Source organism: Chelonia mydas, chromosome 1 (genome assembly GCF_015237465.2).
Source record: "Chelonia mydas isolate rCheMyd1 chromosome 1, rCheMyd1.pri.v2, whole genome shotgun sequence".
In the NCBI taxonomy this organism is placed as follows: domain Eukaryota; kingdom Metazoa; phylum Chordata; order Testudines; family Cheloniidae; genus Chelonia; species Chelonia mydas.
In genome coordinates this window covers 270,604,549-270,617,813 of record NC_057849.1, presented here as the reverse complement: position 1 = coordinate 270,617,813, position 13,265 = coordinate 270,604,549, and the positions used below count along the sequence as shown (strand labels likewise).

The window sequence follows — 13,265 nt, the reverse complement described above, 5'->3', positions numbered from 1 at the left end:
AGATGAACATGTGAGTAATATTATAATTCAAGATAGTGTAGTTGTAAGTCATACCACACTCTAATTTCTCTCTCCCCGTGTGCCAAGTAAACTTTGGATATTTTTTTACTCCTGCATTAAAAACTCTAAAACTGGGAAAAATCTAACACATTTTCAAGCAAAGTTAAACAATTAAAAAAACAACAACAAAAATATCCCTGCTTACATTGTATTCCTTTATTTTCATAGCATCCTGTTGCTTTTGATCTTCTAGCTTCTTCTTTTCTTCTTTCATTTTTTCAGATTCTGTTTGCCAACTTTCTTTTTCACTAAAAAATATATATATATATATATATTTAAATAAAAATAGTTCAATGTTTTCATTCAGAAATATGAAATATTGTAAAAAATTTTCAAAACTGTTTGTAAATCATATTGCCATTATAATCTTATTAACTGAAATATGATATTTTAACATTAAAACATTTTTCAATTTTTTTTAAATGAGTTTGGAAAACTCAAAATTAACTTCACTATTAAAAGTTATAACTGTGTTTTGTAGTCTGTGGTGAAGAATGCATACTTGTCTAAATTTGAAAATATGTTATTAAGAGAAACATTCCATCAAACGTGAACATATGAAGTATGAAATACTTCTTGCAGAAAGCCCAGATCTTCCTCTTGTGAAAAAGGAGATGCAAAAAGGGTGCCAGCCTTCTTACCAGACTGTTACTCTGTTATGATCAGGTAAGGGAATCCTGGTGTGTTTTCCTTCTGAAGTCTATTAGATCAGGAGATTTGAAAAGATATTTGAAGTGACTCCAAAAGATTCCAAGGCTTGTCTACAGGGCCCTGCAGTGTGGACTACCAGAGCGTGAACTGCAGCACACACTAAAGTTTCGCTCTGTAAGTATCCCATGTAAACCCTGCTAGAGCAAACTAAAAGGTACCAGGTTCACATTAACACGATCCCATTTGAAAGCTATCTGTTCACGCTAGCAGGATTCACTTAGGGCTGTTACCGAGCAACACTTTAGTGGGCACAGCAACTCACTTTAGTGGGCCCTGCAGTCTGCACTGTGGGGCCAAGCCCCCATATCAGTGAGGAAAGTGTGGCCTGTTGGTACTCAAGAACTGAAGAGACTGGCCTATCCTTGGGGAAGTTCTCTCATACAAGTTTCAACTGGTTTGGGGAGATGAGGAGGCTCCTATAAGCAGTCCAGACTCTAAAATGTTTCCCTGGTCACAATGAGGTTCTGTGGGCTGGGAGCAGTTGTGGGAGAGCTTCTCTTCTTTGGCTCCCAAGAGGCTCTCCTCGCAGACAGACTACATCTACATCTTCGCTTCCATCACGATGGGGAGAAGGAAGAAAAAGGAGAGAAGAAATTTGACAGTGGTTCTATCTGAGATGCAGAGGCCTGGAATCTTTGCTCTCTTAAGGGGGTGGCAAGATTCTGCTCACTGCTACTTCAAAAAAGCTTTTACAGATGGAATGATCTTGTCAGTAATTTTGTAATGATACAGAGTTTAGTTGGAAGATGCCAATTTATCGACTGCAAAACATTTTGTGGAAATATCGTGTATTCAGCAAACTTTCATTGAATCACAGTCAGGTTTCCTGGCAAGCTCCTGGGTAGCTCAGGCTTTCAGGATCTGCGGCAGCTGTGCCATAAAGAGTGCCCAAAGGCTGAGGTTACCACGCCTTCCTGGGTTCACATATCCAGGGAAGCTCTGCCATACAAATTGGAAGCTCTGTAATAGTGGGGCTGCCTCAGAGTCACAGACCCTAGAAGGCAAGGGTCCTTGGCTCCACCATGCAGACTGCCCCAGGACTAGAGACCTCGGACTTCTAGTATCTGTGGCTCCAAAGTGCCTGCCGTGGTCCTAGGAACCTTAAAGATTTGGGAGGCTCATGAAGCAGGGCAGCCCTGAGGGCACTAGCTCAAACCAGGGCTCTCAGGATTTCCCAGGTCTCTGCTACACAGCAGAGTGCCTGGAAACTTTGGAAGCTGTGGAGCCCCAGCTTGAACCAGGGCTCTCAAGGCTTCTAGGCTGCCTGCTTCATGGCAGGTGACTTCCCAACCATGACGAAGTCCTGAGGCTTCCTCCAATTCCTTCTGGCGGATGTGGGGGAAGTCCAGGTAGTGCCTTGCAAGCCGGGGAGCCAGCTGCTCTGTTTTGTTTCAGGAAAATGAAATGGTTAATTTTTTTCTTGAAACAAAAACTTATAATTTCCTTTCCATGAAAATTTAGAAATTTCCAATTTTTGTTCCAAAATAGAAAAAACACTTTCAAAATTTCAGAATGTTCAATGGAACAGAAATTCCAAGTTTTGACCAGCTGTACTTGAATGCATCAGGGAAGGTGGGAGCACTCAATCACTATTTTTTTGCCTGGCTGGAGGCAGAGACTCTAATACATAGGCAGAAGGGGTGTGGCCAAACCCCAAGGCCCCATGCATAAGACTATCTGCCTCTTGTACTTGCAGGAATAGAGGTGCAACCCGAATGTCACAGAGTGACACAAAAACAGGATCCACAAACTGCTTGTGAAGTTCGTCAACAAACATAAATCCCCAGAAAACAAAGGAAGCTCTTTTGTCTCAGAAGCTGCCCAAGTGAGCCTCCAGGCCTAATTCAATAGTGAAATATCAATCTGGGCAGCCCCCAGAACCTAGAATCCAAATTCAGAGACTCGCATCAGGGGTGGCTCTACCAATTTTGCCGCCCCAAGCAGCGGAAGAGCTTCCACCGAATTGCCGCCGCGCCTGGAAGAGTGGCGGAGCTGCCGCCCAAAAGCCACTGCAGCTGGAAGAGTGGCGGAGCTGTCGCCAAATTGCCGCCGTGGGACACTGACTGCTGCCCCATTCTGAATGCCGCCCAAGCACCTGCTTGGAAAACTGGTGCCTGGAGCCGGCCCTGACTCGCGTACATTCTCCGATCTAAATAATTTCTGCCTTAACCCTCTGGTGGGAAAGGAGAGGAATTGGCTTAGGAACTGGCTTTACGTGAAGGTCCAGAGACACCCCTGGAACTGACATCTCCAGTCTGCACTTGTGATCCCTGGATCCAGAGCAATGTTTCCTCTTCCTCCTTTGTAATAACACTGGGTCCCTCAGAACAAGATTTCCTCTGAGCTCCAATTTTTCCTACTCTTATGCCTGAAAGCAGAGAAGACTGGAAGTGAGGCTTCCACAAATGTCAGGTACAAATGACAGGTTTCAGAGTAGCAGCCGTGTTAGTCTGTATTCGCAAAAAGAAAAGGAGTACTTGTGGCACCTTAGAGACTAACAAATTTATTTGAGCATAAGCTTTTGTGAGCTACAGCTCACTTCATCGGATGCATTCAGGTACAAATGAGTTTCCGGATGCAGATTCAAGGGAAGCTTGACAGGGTCGCAGTTTGCAGATTTCCCTGGTGCTAAAAATGATCTCTGTCACTGTGAAAATTGTACAGGCTAGTTCTTGCCACAAAGCAGGCAACAAAATGTGAGCGCAACAGACACTGCTTTTCTAAAAGGTTTTTGAAGCATAGCAGCAGCAAGGGGAATATACAGAGGCCACCTAAAAGAAGAATGATTATTTCACACAAGTCTCCATGATGCTAATAGAAATAACAACTTGAACACAGTGGGGAAATTATTAATATTTTCTCTTATTTAAAATATTTAAAACACTTTGAAAGTTTAAGGTTTTATCACCCTGACCATCTCAAAAGGAAGACCCCAAAGGATTTGTACCTTTGATATTCCTTATATAGCAAGCCTTGTTGATGGCGAATTACTGCAAATTTTCGCTTATATTCTTCTACTGCTTCTTCTAATTTCTTAAGTAATAGTTCTTTATTTTCTAGTTCCTAATGATCATTTTCAAAATAAAAAATAATGATATAATTAACAATGTACGCTTCAAATCTGAAAATATTCATCAAAGTCATCCAATGGTCATTCAATGGTACTCTCTCGCGTAGACCTCTGCGCCAATGAGATCAATGCATTGAAGAAACAGAGCCTGCATCTTTATGCTAAAACAACATATCAAAAACAGTCTAAATAAAAGTAATGTTTAAATATTTGTAAGTAATAAATTAATAATAATTAATTTTACAGATCGCAGACCAAAAGGAGTTGAGAATTGACATTTTGGGAGTTGTCCATACAGACTACTAATGAAACTGCACACCTGGAAAATGTTAAGCATTTCTCCCACTGCCAAATGCATTCATATTTCATAACTATACAATATAAACAAATCTTTTCTGATACAAGCAAGCTGATCGGGGTGATGATAGGCACACATCTTATTAGTTATGTTTAGTGTGCCTGTTTTTAAGTCCCCATCCTCCCATTTATGTTTAGTGTGCTTGTTTTTTAAGTCTCCCCCCCCCCCATTTATCACCTTATCTTTCCCTTCATCCCAGCAATCAACAGTTTTAATTCAAGCATATTTATGCCCTTCTTCTCAACATTCAGATCATTCCCCCCACACAAATGAGCAACTAACTCACATGAGAAATAAAATAAGTAAATAGAAGACTACAAGGAGCTTTGCACAGAAGAAGTGTGTGGCAGAAGAAGTAGAGAATTCAATGAGGATGCATGGATTTTCCGACCAGTATTCAGTTTAAAAAAAAAAAAAGCAACAGAATTCTTTTAAACAACATAACCCTTACATATTAACTTTTGTGTATTTCTTGATAAATGCCTAATCTAGAAAAATAATAATTACAGGTTTCTAAAAAAAAATGCAAAAGCTACAAAGACTATAAACACTTTTTCATGACAGGACATACAAATATTTTCAGTACTTATATATTTATTCCAGCTAGATTCACTCTGGCAACTTTCTGGGGGAAAAAAATCTTCTAATATAATCTTGGTAAAACTGTATTTATGGCATTCTGGTAATGAAGAAATTGACCCACAGCAAGCAAATGGCTTTTTTTTATAAATTCACAGAAAAGCCCAACTTCCCACTGGCCAAATTAGGAAGATTACATCCCTCACCATTTATTTTATGCTTGAATGTGGTCTCCTAACCTTCTGTACTAAAATTCTCTCTATAAAACAGGCATGGGAATTTAGATGAGAAGAACAATAGAATAGACATTTTTTGTTGATTGTCCTCTGGCTTTACAAACATTAGACTTTATGTAAAAATGTAAAAACAGTCAACTCCTTTCCATACATACTTTTCTCTCAAGTGTGTTGTATAAAAGTCTATTTGTGATGCTGGGAATGTATAGCTGTTTAATAAACTCTTTAACATAACTCACAAAGCACATCAAGTTTAGGAGCCCAAAAATGAAAAAACTGAGTACCTCAAGCTGTCCAGGAGTAGCCAATACATACTGAGTTTTCTTCCAGACATACTGAAATATTCCTGATTTTTGGGATCTTTAAATTGCATTTGATGACTACGCTGCACATGAAACAATGCAATTCTAGGCAAGAAGTCTTCTTTGTCTTGTTGGGTACAGGAGAGGAAAAAGGGATTGGCCCTTCCTTGCAGATTGCTTTGGTGGGATTAGAAATTAAATAATCTCTAGCCCAGAGATGTGAGACAAGGAAGGTTCAGGCACCTGTATTCTATTACAACAATACACATTACAGTTTTTAGGAGCCTCCCCAGTTTCCACATATGATATAACAACAGATTTGGAAGGAGTCAATACATGTTACAAATACCCCAGTATGCAGGTTAAATCAGTTACCTGTAAAAGATGTATTAAATATTCGTTCTGAGAATTAACTATATTAGCACTTGAAGGAGTCATCCCTTCTGGACGGTTTACTCCTCTGAATACTATATTGGCGCCTTCCGATTGACGTAACAAACAAACTTCATCTTTAAGTTGTGCAATCTAAAGAAAATAAATAAAGAGAATAGAAGCAGTAAGAACAAACTTCTATTATTCAGCCAAAAATATGGATACAAAATGTAGGGATGTCCAGTCTCACACTGTTTTGAGTTATAAACATTCCCAATTATTTTTTATATGTTTTAAAGTAAAGTTTTCTATTTTTAAAATTACAATTCCACAAAAAGATTAAAACACAATACTTTGAGTCAAATGGCTAAAAATGATCAAGCATCCAGAGCAGGCTCACACAGCTGGAGATCCATCTCAATTTTACTTTAGCTGCTCAAGCATATAATTTGTAGGTTATTTTCTTTCTTTTTACGCACAAACATTCATATGAAGACTGAGCTAAGCCTCAGAGTCCAAAACTGCAAGGCTCTAAATTTACACAAGTAATTTACATTTACTCTAAATTTACCAAGTCTTTCTTTTTTAAACCCTTCAAAGAGCTTTGGTTGACTACAATCTCTAACGACAATGCCCCAGAAAATACTGTTCTGTAATGCTACAGATACTAGGAAGTCATACTGGATCACACAGCTGTCTTAAAGGGTTCATATAGAGAGTCTGCCTTTTTATAAAGATGTCACTTTGAAGATATGTTTAATATCAATATGTTATAGCCTTTGGGACATATAATATAAACATTTGGAAACATTCACAGTTGAGCTAAAATCACCAGCTATTATTTCAGTGGCCAAAAGGGAAAATATTTTAAAATCAATTTATTTGTTGAATCCCCATTAGCCTTGCTATTTGAGTCTCTCACATATGTAAGAAGTGTGAGATGATTATTGCTCATTTTAAGAAAAAAGAAACAAAAATCTTTTTGCAACACACATTTAGCACAGCTCTCCCCAACAACTCGCCTGGTAGACACAATTCTATGATGGGGCCTTGGGTATTAGGGTTTTTGTAAGTATGGAATAACATTTGGATTTTAACTCAGTCAGAACAAGTACATAGATTATAATCTATAAATATAGTAACAAGTACGTATGATTGTATCTCTTGTCAATTATATCTGAGGTCTTACATATTTTCAAAATGTGTAAGTAAAATAAAATGTGTGAGTTACATTAAAAAAGCTGACAGCAATATCTAGTATTTAAAAGGATTTTAATACAAAATATTAAGTGTATTTTGTTCTATGTTATCTGTGGAGACAGCAAATTATTCTATATTAGCACTGAAAAACAAATTAGAATATATACCTTTACATTAGCATTTGCTAATTGGTTAGAGAAATTTGTTGCCTCTTTTCGAGATCCTTTCAGCTCCTGCCTCAATTCTTCATTTCGCCCCGTAAGCTGGTCAACTTGAGCTTTCAAATGCAAACTGGCATCAAATATTCCTTCTGCATTCTTTGATTCGATTGCCTATCATAATAAGAATTAATTTAGTAAACAGAAAAACAAGAAACAAGCAAAAGAAAGCAAATACTTTTCCATATTTCCCAATAAACTGGAGCTTTCCAGTGTGCATAAGTGGGGCTCAAAATTGCAGCTGCTGTGACAGAGGGAGTACAGGGACTAATACCATCCAACCATCATAAAGGGGAAGTGAGAGACAAAAGTAGGCAAAGCCATAACTCAACCCCATCCTCATGTCAGCTCGCAGAGCTGGCTGTCTGTGCTGAGGGGAGTTCTGACAACCCAAAATAAGCGTGTCAGTGCAATCCCACCAGGAAAGCTAGGGAGCACTGGGAAGCATTCTGCTTTACGTAGCCATGACTGTGAGCTGGGCACAGATCTAGCCGCTAAGTGATTAAGAAAACTAAATCTAACAGTACAAACACTTTCATGCATGAACATCATCATGTCTCAAGCTAATATTTCAGGGATCTGATTCTCTACCATGACAACTCAAAGTAGATTACTTTTAAAAAGTCATATATTTAATACATTATAAGCTGCTTTTATGTAAAATACTACATCCATGTTTAAAGTATTCTGCAATGCTTTAAAGACTGACTATTCAGTCAAGATGAATTTTACTCTCATTTGTCAATTTGATTTGTGTTTTTAAGATTTTAGGAGGTATTTTGAACATATAACAGCTAATGTTCAACACTGGAGCAGTCAAAACAAAGAGAACTCTATAAGTAACTTCTACCAAGCCAAATAATTCAAATGAAAGAAGGCTTACATTTACTAATCGCTCCAGACTAGGAATCATTAAGGCTGTTTCTCCTCCTTTCACACTAGGATCCTTCTGCATTTCCTTGACAGCTTGTAATATCTCTTTCATTCCTTGCTCAAGCTGCTTGTTTTCTTCTGATAATTCTTTTACTGCAATATAATAATGTATATTTCTAAAATTACTAAAATATTTTAAAATACTCTGGAAAAATACAAGTCCATCTCAGTTTCTGTTAGTCTGACATATAATAAAAATGGCTCATCTTATTCAAAGAAATACACACCCACCTATAGAGTTCAGAGACTTCAGATTTCTGTGCACAAGTAGTAAATGCGTCATTCTGACTCCCCAACCCCTTGTTTACTAATGATCTGATCCAGCAAAGCACATAAGCACATTCCTAACTTTAAGCAAGTGAGTTGTACCACTGTCTTCAATGGGACATTCATGGGTTTAAAATTAGGCATGTGCTTAAGTGCTGTGCTGGATTGGATCTAAGCAATTTGTTTTTTTAAATACCAACCATATATTAAAATAAATAAAATGTGTTCCATATAGTGCCACTGATGTTAACCTTTAAGTTTAAAATCAGGAATATGTACCACACAATAGAAACTCTTTTATAGAAGATATATGAAAGTTTAAAGTATTTATTGAAGTTCTAAAGAAATAAGAGACCTTGGTAGATTAACAGACATATTGGAGCATAAGCTTTCGTGGGTGAATACCCACTTCGTCAGATACATGTATCTGACGAAGTGGGTATTCACCCACGAAAGCTTATGCTCCAATACGTCTGTTAGTCTATAAGGTGCCACAGGACTCTTTGCCACTTTTACAGATCCAGACTAACACGGCTACCCCTCTGATACTTGGTAAATTAAGTTTCATTGTCATCATTTTGTAGCTTAACAGGACCAACCCTCAATCTACATTTCAGAGTTTAAAGGTATTAGGTCATAAAAGCCTTCCATATACATAGCCATCCAAATATATATACACACATACACATACAGTGCCTTTCATGCATTCTGAAAAACACCAAGTAAACTGTACCTTAAAATATTAAAGGAAAAATTAGATTTCTAAGTGTAACAAAATAAAGCAGGAGAATATTAGCCCTCTAAAAATTATACATAAAGATCTGACTATCAGCAGCTATTTATAAATTTAATCATGGCCTATACTAACAAGGAATTACAGCTTACATTTAGATTGAAATTTGGCTATCGCAGTCCTGTTCCATTCCAAATCTTTCTCTCTCTCATTTAATTCTTTTGCAAGGTATTCATTCTACCAGCAAAAAAGAAAGAAACAATCTTAAAAACTGGATTTTCAATACATAAGATTTAGAGTCTTTTAGTGCTAGAATACTTAAGAGCATACCATTGAGTGATGGCTGTTAAATAAAATTAGATGCCTGAAGAAATATTATTAAATCATACATATTTGACAGTAAAATTATATTATTGTAAGAGGACAGTAAAAGAAATAGTGTCATTTGCACAACAACAAATCCAGTAAGAATATTTTATTAAAATAAAAAGAAATAATGTTTGCAAGCATTTAAAGTTTCCTCTCTTCATAAACATCCTTTGAAAGCCTTGCACTACCTGCACTGCTTGGCTTCTGTATCTCTCAAGCGCAAGTTCTGCATTTCTATATAATGTGTTCTTGGCCAACAAATCCCTGGATATCTGCTCATTCTAGAGGAACAATCAATAATTAGCAAGTGATTTGATTTCCATTTATGTATGTTATCTTTCCAAGACCTTTTCTGTGATATGAATAAAGAAACAACTATTACATTTTAGCAGTAAATTAAATGAGTTATATTATTTGTTTTATAATTTTGTTAACACATTAGTTAAAAATGCCCTGTTGGAGCAAAGCATAAGAGACAATAGTTTAAAAGACTGACTTATACAGACATGAGTCCCATTTATCAATTATGAGTATCAAAAAGAATAATTTAATAAATCTAGAAAATACATCTCATAGTTGTTACTCATTGAAGTTAGTGATGGGAAAGAACTCTTTAATTAACTTGTCCATTCCTGTGCTAATGATTTTCCCTACTCCATATTCTCCAGGGCTTCTTTCAGTCCAATTTTAAAAGATTCATGCAATAGAGACTCCACTACTTCCTTTGGAAGATTATTTCAGCAGTCCAATGTACAGTTCCCCACATTTTTCATATTGTAGACTTCATGTCATGAACACCTCCCATCCAATTCATGATCAAGTGGGCCACCTCCCCTTCCACTGGAAATCCAATAAAATCCCTTTGGGAAGTACAGCAGTTGCTTACACAGACAATTAATGTTAGGAAACTATTTAGTGCATAGAAAAATAAATATAATTTTGCATATGTGACCAACAGTCTCCTTTCTGAATCACTGGAAAGCGTTCCATATACCACCATCTAGGAACCACTAATCTAACAGATTTCACCACTTGAAATCTTTTCCTAATATTAAATCTACAGTTTCTTTGCCACTAGATGGAGAGATGGGAGAGGAAAGTAATTGAAAGCCAGCTCAGAAACTTCTCACTAGCTGAAGGATGACTGAAAGAAAGGAATCTTTCATTTCCTTAATACCTTGGTTCTTTTGCTTGCCTATCCTCATTGGTAGCAGAAGCTTCAGAAGCTACTTCTCCCCATGCCTTACATTGGCTAAAGCTGCGGCATCCTTTCACAGAGGACACTGCTCTGATATTCCGCCAATCACAGACTCATAGAAATGTAGGACTGGAAGGGACTTCAAGAGGTCATCAACTCCAGCTTTCTGCACTTAGGCAAGACCAAGTAAACCTAGACTATCCCTGACAGATATCTGTCCAACCTGTCCTTAAAAACTTCCCATGATGGGGATTCCACAACCTCACTCAGAAGCCTATTCCAGTACTTAACTACTTATATAGGTAAAAAATGTTTCCTAATATCTCATCTAAATCTCCCTTACTGCAGATTAAGTTGATTACTTCTTGTCCTACCTTCAGTGCACATGGAGAACAACTGATTACAGTCCTCTTTATCAACAGTCCTTCACATATTTAGTCTTCCTTTCTTGACTAAACATGCCTAGTTTTTTAACCTTTCCTCATAGGTCAGGTTTTCTAAACCTTGTATCACTTTGGTTGCTCTCCTCTGGACTCTCTCCAATTTGTTCACATCTTTCCTAAATTGTGGTACCCAGAATTGGACACAGTACTTTAGCTGAAGCCTTATAAGTGCTGAGTAGAGAAGGACAATTACCTCCCATGTCTTACATAAAATACCACTGTTAATACACCCCAAAATGATATTAGCCTTGTTAGCAGCTGCATCACATTGTTGACTTATATTCAGTTTGTGATCCTCTATAACCCTCTGGTCCTTTTCAACAGTACTATCACTTAGCCAGTTATTCCCCATTTTGTAGTTCTGCATTTGAATTTTTCCTTCCTAAGTGAAGTACGTTGCACTTGTCTTTACTGAATTTCATATTGTTGATTTCAGATCAATTCTCCAATCCGTCAAGATCCTTTTGAATTCTAATCCTGTCCTCCAAAGGGCTTGCAACCCCTCCCAACTTGGTTTCATCTGGAAATTTTATACGAATATTCTTCTCTCCATTATCCAAGTCAGTAATTAAAATATTGAATAGTGTCTCTCACAGGACTGACCCCTATCGGATCCCACAAGATACATCCGCACAGTTTGACAGTGAACCATTGATAACTATTTGAATATGGTCTTTCAACCAGTTATGAACCCACCTTATAGTAATTTCATATAGACCACATTTCCCTAGCTTGCTTAAGAGACTATCAAATGGGATTGTCTCAAAATACTTGGTAAAATCAAGATATAGCAGTAAACAAGTAACTCTGTCAAAGAAGGAAATTAGGTTGGTTTTTGTTCGTGACACATCCATGCTGGCAATTCTTTACAAGCCTATTATCCTCTGTGGAGTGTTGTTGTAGCCATGTTAGTCCCAGAATATTAGAGAGACAAGGTGAGTGAGGTAATATCTTTTAATGAACCAGGTTCTGTTGCTGAGAGATACAAGCTTTTGGTCTACACAGAGCTTGTCTTCAAGTCTGGGAAAGATACTCAAAACATCACAGGTAAATACAAGATTGAACAGATAGTTTATAGAGTAAGTAGTTAGTGGTCTTGATATACACCTTAACACACTCAAAATTGCCTTCACCAAACAAGGATATTCCACCAGAGAAGTGGATCGCATCATGGAATCTGCATCAATACCGAAATAAATCCCCCTCTGACTGCACTCCCTTGGGTGTTACCTACCACGCCACACTGAAACCGATACAAGGCATCATCAAACAACTGCAAGTCATACTCAATGGGGACCCCACCCTGAAAAAAATCTTTCCTGGCCTTCAAACAGCCCCACAGCCTCTCCAAGCTCATCATCAGAAACAAGCTCCCCAGAGACCAAGACACACCAACTCAAAGTAGCACCACACCCTGCCACAACAACAGATGCAAAACCTGCAGACATATCTCCATTGCTATAATGATTAACACTCTCCACAACGCATCCTTCCAGACCCATGGATCCTACACATGCCTATCACAACATGTGACGTACCTCATCCAGTGCACTAAATGTCCCAATAACAATTATGTGGGTGAAACTAGACAATCACTACACTCTCGAATGAACTCAAACAGAAAAATAATAAAAGACAAAAACACCATATCACCTATGTGTGAACACTTTTCACAAAGCAATCACTCTATTGCTGACCTACGAGACCTCATCCTCAAAGGAAACTGCACAGCACTTTCAAAAAAACAAGCCTGGGAGCTTAATTCATAACTCTGATAGACACTAAAAATCATGGTCTTAATAAAGACACTGGATTTATGGCATTCTGTAACCCACTAACCCCCAGTCCATTTGTCCTATGACTACAAGGGTGTTAATGGGCCACTTCACCTTGAATGGTTCATTAGAATATGTGCTAATTACTTATGCTAAACTATCTGTTCAATCTTGTATTTAGCTGGGACACTCTTAGGCCTTGTCTACACTGCCACTTTACAGCGCTGAAACTTTCTCGCTCGGGGTGTGAAAAAAACACACCCCTGGCGCTGCAGGTTTCAGTGCTGTAAAGTGGCAGTGTAGACAGTGCACCAACACTAGGAACTGTGCTCCCGGCGCTGTTAGCTACTCGCCTCAGCTCCCAGCATCGGTGCTACAACTACACAGCCATATTAAAGCGCTGCTGCAGAAGCGCTTTAACTTTGCTAGTGAAGACATACC

The 13,265-nt window shown here is 38.0% G+C and overlaps 1 protein-coding gene across 17 annotated transcripts in view; it reads right to left on the bottom strand.

Moving 5' to 3' along the window:
- Positions 1–13,265, bottom strand: part of LOC102937637 (centrosomal protein of 290 kDa) — a 115,147-nt gene that overhangs the window by 55,125 nt on the left and 46,757 nt on the right. For 15 of the 17 annotated variants that reach the window (XR_006290857.1, XM_043546457.1, XM_043546463.1 and 12 more), the window contains 7 exons: positions 9,597–9,689; positions 9,192–9,276; positions 7,990–8,132; positions 7,056–7,220; positions 5,692–5,841; positions 3,719–3,834; positions 206–308 (listed from right to left, as the gene is read on the bottom strand). Coding sequence is in view for 16 of the 17 variants with exons in the window: in XM_043546457.1 (XP_043402392.1) it covers positions 206–308; positions 3,719–3,834; positions 5,692–5,841; positions 7,056–7,220; positions 7,990–8,132; positions 9,192–9,276; positions 9,597–9,689 (855 nt within the window). In the remaining variant the exon portion in view is untranslated. The remainder of the gene's footprint in view (positions 1–205; positions 309–3,718; positions 3,835–5,691; positions 5,842–7,055; positions 7,221–7,989; positions 8,133–9,191; positions 9,277–9,596; positions 9,690–13,265) is intronic. The other 2 variants (XM_043546472.1, XM_043546497.1) reach the window with 1 other exon arrangement.